The sequence below is a fragment of the Sebastes fasciatus genome, chromosome 22 (genome assembly GCF_043250625.1).
Source record: "Sebastes fasciatus isolate fSebFas1 chromosome 22, fSebFas1.pri, whole genome shotgun sequence".
Classification (NCBI taxonomy): domain Eukaryota; kingdom Metazoa; phylum Chordata; class Actinopteri; order Perciformes; family Sebastidae; genus Sebastes; species Sebastes fasciatus.
In genome coordinates, this window is record NC_133816.1 from 4,288,899 (window position 1) to 4,298,230 (window position 9,332).

Genomic DNA, 9,332 nt, shown 5'->3' on the forward strand with positions numbered 1-9,332 from the left:
CTATTTCTCATCTGTCTGGCAGGCAGCTGCATTCAGTCACACCTCCTTTCAATTTCAAAATAAGAAATCTCTCGAGTCTGATGGCCAAATAATGGTTCTACATTTTAGGGTATGCAGCAACAGTATGTCTTAATTCACTACCAGTGCACAGATTGACTTACGATATGCATATTTTATAATGTGCATTTTAACAATAATAATACCGATATAATTATAAAGTCTGAATGTATTTTGGGCCTTGCTGATATAGACCGATCTTACCACGTGTGGTGAAACTGATTGGAAGCTAATCAATAATATAAATCACATCCAGGCATTGATCTGGTAGGTGAATTGGACAAAATTAATAAACTTTGCAAAACTGTTGCACTCCTATTGGTTTTGTGAGGCTACAGCAGAAACAGGGGAACGGCAAAAGTGAGTATGCTACATACGTTTTTGGGAAGAAATGTCTTGTTTAGTCTTAAATCCCTGCTGTTTATTACTTGGATGGGATGGCAGAATAAAGACATTTATTTGTTTTATTTGTGCTTGAAAAAAACTTAAAAAATTAGCCGAAGGACCACAGTTTCATTGCAATGGAGGAGCGTAACAAGGATATCAAGAGATTACGTTTATAGGCTTCAGGTCTGTAGAGATCACTCATTACATCACTTCATAGCCACAATAGTAAGATTATGACTCATTGTATAATATACAAAAAAATGACCTTTGTAATCATTAAACTATACTCCATTTAAAACAGACATTACAAATGCATCTCTGGTACTAGTGAGTACTTGTTATCGACCAGCAGAGGGAGACACAGCTCAACAGATCTATTTCCACGACTCCATTCCCTCTGAGATACATCAGCAGAACACACATTTGTGTTTTAACTCTTTGGTTTATTGGTTAAAAAAGTAGCACACCATGTATCAAGTAGCATCACTACAAACCAAGTGGTTCATATGTTGACATGGAGCCTTTTTAGGTACAGTAACTCGTACTGTAAGGATCAATATCCAAAACACAGGATCAGATTGAAGTAATTGATGAACACCTGTGAGTGAAAGTAGACTGGATATTTGATGTAGAAACATGTGTCATACCTAAAAGTAAAAAACCCATATGAATTATTTGTCACATAATGTAATATAATGTTATTCCTGTTGTTTCGAGCTGTAGCAAGTGTTTCTTTAAGCGGTGGTTTTGTTCACATGATGAGACTGAACTATGCAAAATCACATTACAAAAACTTTAAGACAAAATGAAGAGAAGACACAATATTATTGGCCTCAATGTCAAATGAAATGATTCATCATAAATAAAGAATAAACACAACTTACAGAAACAAAACTGGTTGGCAAAAACTCAAAATACAAAATTCTCAAAGGGTTAAAAAAAAGAATGTGACTTTAAGCTTTTGAAAATGGTGTAGTTAATAATGTTTTAAATGAGTGAAAACGTGTTTTACATACTATAGGACACATCTGCCTGTCACTTTAAAAAATACAAAATTTGATTAAATAAAAAAAAAATGAATGCCTGCAATAAACATTCTCCCAGTTCTTGTTATGTAAACAGAAACACTTTCTGAATGAACAAATCCACATTTCTGTGTGATCCAGTAGTCAGACATTAGACATGAGTAGATGTGGGTAAACGGGTAAACATACATATCAGCAGTTCAATCTTTGGCTTATGCAGTCAGTCTGCGTCAGACAGACTCAAACCGGCTCTACGAGGTTGTTGGTTTTACAGATCCAGACAGGCCTGACGAGGTGGCCGAGTGGTTAAGGCGATGGACTGCTAATCCATTGTGCTCTGCACGCGTGGGTTCGAATCCCATCCTCGTCGAGGGGCAATGCTTCTATTGAATCTACGTGCTGCAACACCCTGAAGCAAACAGACGTACAGTAATCACAAATGACTGTGATTAGTTTCATGTGTTATCTCACAGGAGGGGTTAGTATTCACTGGAATACCTGAGGGGCAGCGTGCACTAAATGTATATTTACCCTTTTTTCCACATCTACTCCCACATTATCATGCTGTGCTAATGTATGTGTTTTTGTGAGTCGTCTGTGACACCCGTCCTCACTGTGGCCTTGCAGGACGGTTGAAAAAGGGCTCCGTCTCCGCCGCCGTCACCCCGGGATCGCCGAAGAGCCCTCCGGCCGGCCCGCCGTACCCTCCGTAGCCTCCTACGATCAGCTTGGACCCGAAACTCTGACGCCTCTGGACAATCATCAGAATCCCGATGATGAGCCAGAAGAAGAAGTTGACCCACACCGCCGTCTAAGAGGGAGTCAGGGAGGAGGCGACACACGACACACGACATGGACGTCAAACTCTTTCATCTGGATCTCAACAGTTAGTGATGGACAGACCCTCTACATATATGTATATATAGATATTGACTACATGATAGCAGCTGCCACTATATAAGGGAGCACTTTGAGGCACTAGAGGTTCTTTATAACTATTTAAAGAGTTAATAGTACTGATTGCTCTCCATAAGCAGCTTTAGCGGCCGTTCACAATATATTCACACATCTTGTAAAAAAATATCCTTCTGGTCACGTTTCTTTTAAAACCTCTTGTTCCTGTGAACGTTAGGACAGGTTTCCAATCACTAAACTGAAGAACCATGACCGTATTGCAACTTTAAAGAGGACCTATTACGCTTTTGTGCTTTTCCCCTTTCCTTTAGTATGTCCAAAGTCCACGCCAAAGGGAGTTACTCTCCCCCACAGAAGCACTGCTCCTGAACTGCCTGAAACGCCTTCCTTAAAGTCCCGCCTTTTCTTCTGTAACGTGGTGATGTCACCAAGTACTGGGCTTTTCTGGAGGGCGGGGCAGAAGCTCAAACACAACGTTTCAGACAGAGGGTGAAAAGAGGAGCTGCAGCACAGCCGGTATGAGAAAAGTAAAGTGCTTTTTGAACATTAAAGCATGTAAACATGTTCTTGTAGAAACCCAAAATACAAGTATCCACCTGAAATGAGCACATTAGTTCCTCTTTAAGCAACTAACTAGAGATGCACCGATCCGACTTTGTCAGTCCCGATACCGACAGCAATATCTGGGTACCGAGTACCAACCTGGTACCAGTGCTTTATTGACTTAAACATCGCTTTCCTAACTTTGTAAAACAAAATGTAACAAATAAAATACATAGATATAAATTTACTGAATTGTTATTTATTATTAAAATAATAAATCCAGCAACTTGGTAAAAAAATCTTCAAAATTAACAAGAATTACAATTCAAGTGTAAACCATTTTAATGCAGCAATAAATTGGTCAAAACAGGAATTATAATTCTTGTTAATTTTGAAGATTTTTGTATATATAAATAAAAGGACATTTGGAGTTTTCAGCTTGAACTCGATCCTTTACTCATAATGTGGGGCAAAAAAATCTTGTAAAATGTATTTTCCTAGTTTGCAATCAGAGTAGATGTATGGGTGTGTTGGCTAGTACATTCATTTAGTTGGTCCCTTTGTCAGCATAATGCAAGGAGTTACAAGAACTAGGTTTGTATCCATTCTAGACATGAAATAAAAAAGAAACTGAATGAAGCCTACTGACCTCGGCTTTGTATAGACTGGTGTAGAACCTCTCCCCTCTAATTGGACTGGCCCATTTTCTGGCCTGGGCGTCTTCACATCTTGAGACAGAAAGAGATGACAAGTTAGAAAGTTACAGATAATCAAGTTTCAACGCATATTTTGTGTCCTATCAAATAGGTGTTAACAGGCGATAGTTTAGCTGCCAAACTTCCTTCAAAATCATCATAAAACATTGAACATATCCACTTTGATTAAAACGTTATACAGTAAGTTATCCACTGGTATCTGCTTTCATATGCCAAGGGGAAATAAAAGTGGAGTTTTTTATTGAAAGAACAACTGAAAGTGTAATAATATCATAATGATGAATGAGCAAGCAAACATGCAGTAAAGCTCACTGGGTTCAAAATGTTGTTTTGAGTTTCATTTCTGACTTGTTTGTGAGAGATTCTGGTTTTCTGTAGACGTGCCTGTACATGCATGTGTCTGGTCGCATTGTGTGGAGGGTGTGTGTGTGTGTGTGTGTGTGTGTGTGTGCCACCTGGTGATGTTGGGAACGCTCTGTATGACCGAGTTGCAGAGCGAGTCGCGTCCGATCTTCAACATGCACCCCGTGATGAGCAGGAAGAACAGGAAGACGCCGCTCACAACTATAATCAGGTTCATCCACATGCGCTCCCTGTGGAGGACAGAACAAACAGAGAGAGCGTGAGCACGCCATGGAAAAGAGAAATAGAAGAACATTAAAGTGTTATTTCAACTGCTAGACAAATGAGGAAATGACGTCAAACTACTGTATGTAACATATGACTGTGTTACAATAACATACCTATGACCTATGTCCTCTTTTTGATCAGTTTTTTATTTCTACTAAATGGTTATTTTCCTCTCCTCACCAGTTCTGCAGCCTGTACTGTTAGACCAGCTTCAGGGAAGCTATTCAATCTGTGAAACTCGCAGTAAAACCTAATAAAGCCATCCTGCTAATCCACCCAAAAGAATTTAATAAGTCTGGGTTGAGTGTTCTGGGCTGCATGCTCATTTGTAATAAAGTTCTTTCACATATGAATGCCTGTGATGGCTGAAATGGGAGGGAAAATACTGGATGGGATATTGGTATCAGCTTTAACACTTCATATTGATTACACATCCCTATTTTGAGTGGAAACATAGTGCCAAATTTTTAATTTTTATCAGCTTAGATATCCCTGTGTGCGATCAATAAAGTTTATCTTATACTTTCAATCTAAAAGACAGCCTTCAATCATTGATATCTGTTAAATCCTAGTTGAACAAGTGAATTAAAGTTGTCTTCAAGCTGTGTAAAATTAGCTTTCACATGGTTGGCAATTAGTGAAGTTCAAGAATAATTATTCATCATTATGGTACGTGTCCACAGGGGCATTTTTTATCACAAGGGCTCGCCTCGCTTCCCAGCATTGGACGCATGGTGGGCTGCCACTAGACACCTGATTGGACGATCACCTCCTCGTGGGCTGCTGCTCCCAGCTTTCAAACTGGAACCAACATGGCGGCTCGTTTGGAAACTTTTTTCTCTTATATCACGAAAACAGTTCACCGAAATGTGTTTCTGAAAACATTTTATGAGAGAAATAATCCATGCAGTTGCTGAATCTGTCTTTATTTTAGATCGACAATGTTTAGTTTAAAAGTTTCTAGGGAGTTTCCAGAGGCGGCGAGTTGCACCCTGATTTGCATAAAGTAGCCTGTACCATTATGGTACACATCCACAGCCTCCGTCCTTTCCACGCTTCCCATTCATTGTCTATGTAAGCAGCCGTGTAATGCATTCTGGTAGCGTGGCGGCGCGATTTGAGAGACGAACCGTCACGTTGCCCCGCTCCTCATTTGCATAAAATTGAGGTCTAGGCTACTTAATGCAAATCAGGGGTGTCCGACACGACTCGCCCGCCTCTGGAAACTCTCGAGAAACTTTTAAACTAAATGTTATTTATCCAAAATAAAAACAGATTCAGCAACTGCATGGATTAATTCTCGCATAAAATGTTTTCAGAAGACACTTTTCGATGAACTACTTTTGTGATATAAGAGAAGAAAGTTTCCAAACGAGCTGCCATGTTGGTTCCGGTTTGAAAGCTGGGAGCAGCAGCCCACGAGGAGGCGTTCGTCCAATCAGGTGTCTAGTTTCTAGTGGCAGCCTATCAAGCGTCCAATGCTGGGAAGCGAGGCGATCCCTCACGATAAACATGTACCATTATAGAGCCAGTATCAGTTTAAACAGAGGACAATACAATGATGATGTCAAGGATTCCAACAGAGCAAACAGCAAAAGTAGACCAAAAGACAAAGTCCCTTTAAAAGGTTTGTTTGATCTAACATGGCACTGACAACCAGTATGATGACACACACACAAACACACAAACACACGTGCCATTACCTTCTGATCTCCCCGTCGATGCAGAACGTGTAAGCCCAGTACATAGACAGTGAGAAACACACCACTGCTACCAGGATTGATATGGCCGACACGAAATAGCACAGAGACGAGGCACTGGATGACTGGATCCCGATGACCCCCGCTGTCACATTGTACCTGACCAGTCCATAAAGGAGACACCGTCCTCCAAAGTTACCCTGAGAGACAAGAGACACAAAGACATTGGATTTTTTCTTTATTTTGTTTCATTCAACAGTCTCAGTTTTCTTACTTTGTTTTAATATTGTTAGAATTGCAACAACAAAATAGAACATACACACACACTCCCAAATAAACCCATAAAGTGCAGCATCTGACTCCTATAAAGACAATAATTGGGCACGAGGACCATCAGGTCACCTGATGATGAACAGTATCTGGACACATGACTCGGTTATTACCCGCGCGCGCACGCACATCCACGCGCATTTTCACAGCTTTCCCGATGAGTGAAAGAAAAGAGAAAGTTGCGTTTAAAGCCTCAAAATAAATGTTGTTTTTCACAGTGCCTTTAGCCAGCAGCGTATAATAAGCACAGCTAATGAAATGAAGTGGAAAGGAATGAGTGATATACAGCCACTGCTGGTGGAAATAGTGTTTCTATAGTGTGTTTGATAAAGAAAAAGTAGTCCCCCCTATAGGATAGTCTACTGAATAGCAATACATAGTGATGTTTTAGCCTATAATAATCCATTCAGAGAGAGATGTGTCCACGCAGTTGGCAGCAAATCAGATGAAAGTGAAAGCGCGTCTTCTTCTTTTTTTTCCTTTTTAATCTGGTTTTGACAATTACACCTCCTGATATATAATATGTAGAAAGATATTATGCTGTAGGCCTATAAAATTAATTATTTTTGATATAAGCAGTAAAAATGACCAGTAAAGTAGCCTACTTTGATGCTCATTATGGAACAGACAACGCAGATGAATAGAAAAGATAATAATTAACTGTAGAATTAGGCAACAAATACAAATACAACCTCTGAAGTGATTTCTCGTCTCTTTGGTGAACTTTTAAACTTTCTAGGAGCGACGCACACACTGAAAAAGTGCGTCTACCCGGAAGAAGATGGAGCTAGAAGAAGCATTATAAATTAGTTTTATTATTAGTTTGTGGTTAAAGTCACCTGGACTATGGTGATGGAAGCGGCGGTAACGATCCCACAGACGAAGGAGCAGGCGCACAGAGCCAGCTCCAGCAGCAGCAGACCCGTTAACGCCATCGTCCCGTCGGCCACAGGGCTCCTGTCTGGAGGAGAGACAAGGAAAGACACACACAATGAGATAAAACACACATCCGGTAAAAGGTTTCAAAATAAAATCCTAGATGAAGCGCACAAAGTGAGAATAATTAGCATTTATTGGAGAATGAGTGGTAGAAACAGGACAGATCAGCGTCAAGTACGACTTGATAAATATCCAATGACATTTTCATAGTAAGAAAGCAAGCAGGCGCGTATATGTGTATGTATGTATATATGTATACAGTATATGTATGTATATATAAATAGATTTTATTGTTTTAAATTTTATTTCTTTTACTTGTGTATATATTTTTTACTTATATCTATTTTTTGTATATATGTTTTTCCTGTATTTCATGTACTGGCTTATTTTATATTAATATTAGGTTTATTAAGTTTCTTTGTACCGAGAATGTTATTATTGGGGACGATTGTGAATGTTTGTTCTGTTGTTTCAAAATGAACAAAAAACAATAAATATAATATTGGAAAAAAAAAAATATTTAACCCCAAAACAAGAAGAAAAAAAAAAAAGCAAGCAAGAAGGCAGCCAGGAATATGCGATTTCCATAAAGGAAAATGGAAAAACTCAAGAAATATCTTACTGACTTAGCTTGACATGTTGCAAAATGAAAAAAATATATATTGAGATTTTGATCCCCACAACTCACCTGCTTCTTCTTTACGCAATAGGCCACGCTTCAATTTTGAAGATGAAACTTTGATTTCCGGCTCTCTTTGGCTCTTTTACGTCGGCTTCACTCACTTCTCACTCATAATCCAGCTGCAAGAAGAAGCGACAGACATGCCCTCAACATCTCCTCCTGGTTTTAGTTTCAATGCTTCTTCTCCGGAGCTCTGCACCAGATGGCACGTCCGTTTATAAATGCGTAAAAAATCATGTATTTGTCACACTGATGAGTTGAGGAACTTCAACACTGGCTGTCATACAGAGCAATTCTCCTCGGCTCAGGGGCAACTGATCACCCTGAGAGATACACTAACAGCTGTGGGAACCACAAAGAAGGGAGGGATGATGAATGGAGGAGGAATCTGCTTTTTATTTATATAAATGTAAAAAAGTTTACACTGTAAATCCTGTAATCTGATGCACTACTACTGACTGACTAATGGCAGTGTTATGCACATGTACTTTATGTGTTACCTCCAAATTAGGTGGTAAGACAAATGTTGAGCTACTAGAGGATTTAAAAGCATGTCATTCTGGTATGCAGGCCTGTGTGTGTGTGTGTGTGTGTGTGTGTGCGCGTGCAAGAGGCATTACATCCCCAGAATGCTTAATCAAACCTTGTGACATATGTCATATGACCATGCCAGCCTATTCTGATACATGTAGCACGATTTTCATGTCTGTTAGATTCACTTCTGCAGTAGAAATACTAATTCCTGACACATGGTTTAACGTGTTACATTATTCAAGTTTAAAATATGTATAACCTTAGATTGCACAAATGAAACAAGGTGTTTTATTGGTTTGTTTTAAAAAAAGACTCGTCATATGATGAAAAAGGGTTCTGCAAGTCGGTTAAAAAGCTACTACACTGATGTTGAGTTCCCTTCCGAGCTAATCACTAACTAGCTTCAAATAAGCCTGTATACAGTCTGTAGTTGGGTTTTAAGTTAAGATTGTGTGCCAATGTCTGTATCAGGCCTCTATAGACTTTTTTAGACGTTTTGTGCTGTGAGGAGCTCTATGAAAAGTGTGAAAAGTTGTGGTGCATTCCCGATTCCACAGCCCGTGATTGATTTGTCTAAAGGGGAAGCCACAGTAATATTCAAAGAGGCCCATTTTATTTGAAAGTGTCAGTAACAGCCGTACAATTGGTGTCACAATGCCTTCACAGATCCTAACATCATTTAGAAATGTTGATTTTGAATGGCTGAAATCTGATAAAAGATAATCCAAAAAAGAAGTTGGTTAGGGAACATTTGCATTTGTACGTGTGTTCTGTGTCTATTAGTGTGACCTCTTCCTTCAAAATGCCAAACTAAAACTAGTATGTGGAGCATGCATGCACTGTGACAAGACCCATTGTTCAGCTTGTTAGTCTA

At 39.3% G+C, this 9,332-nt stretch overlaps 1 protein-coding gene across 1 annotated transcript; it reads right to left on the minus strand.

Moving 5' to 3' along the window:
* Positions 1–866: 866 nt before the first annotated feature.
* On the minus strand, positions 867–8,070 carry tmem179ba (transmembrane protein 179Ba). Its single transcript, XM_074623492.1, has 6 exons — positions 7,931–8,070; positions 7,143–7,264; positions 5,977–6,173; positions 4,099–4,236; positions 3,577–3,655; positions 867–2,280 (listed from the first exon to the last, which is right to left on the minus strand). The coding sequence occupies exons 2-6, from the start codon at positions 7,236–7,238 to the stop codon at positions 2,080–2,082; spliced, it is 711 nt and encodes a 236-aa protein (XP_074479593.1). The 5' UTR covers positions 7,239–7,264; positions 7,931–8,070; the 3' UTR covers positions 867–2,079.
* Between the last annotated feature and the right edge of the window lie 1,262 nt (positions 8,071–9,332).

Excerpts from the sequence above, each read along its gene's own strand:
- tmem179ba (XM_074623492.1), bottom strand. The coding sequence starts at position 7,238 with ATGGCGTTAACGGGTCTGCTGCTGCTGGAGCTGGCTCTGTGCGCCTGC. Across the intron at positions 6,174-7,142 it reads CTTCCATCACCATAGTCCAG|GGTAACTTTGGAGGACGGTG; the intron begins GTGACTTTAACC and ends CTTGTCTCTCAG. Across the intron at positions 4,237-5,976 it reads ATCGACGGGGAGATCAGAAG|GGAGCGCATGTGGATGAACC; the intron begins GTAATGGCACGT and ends TGTCCTCCACAG.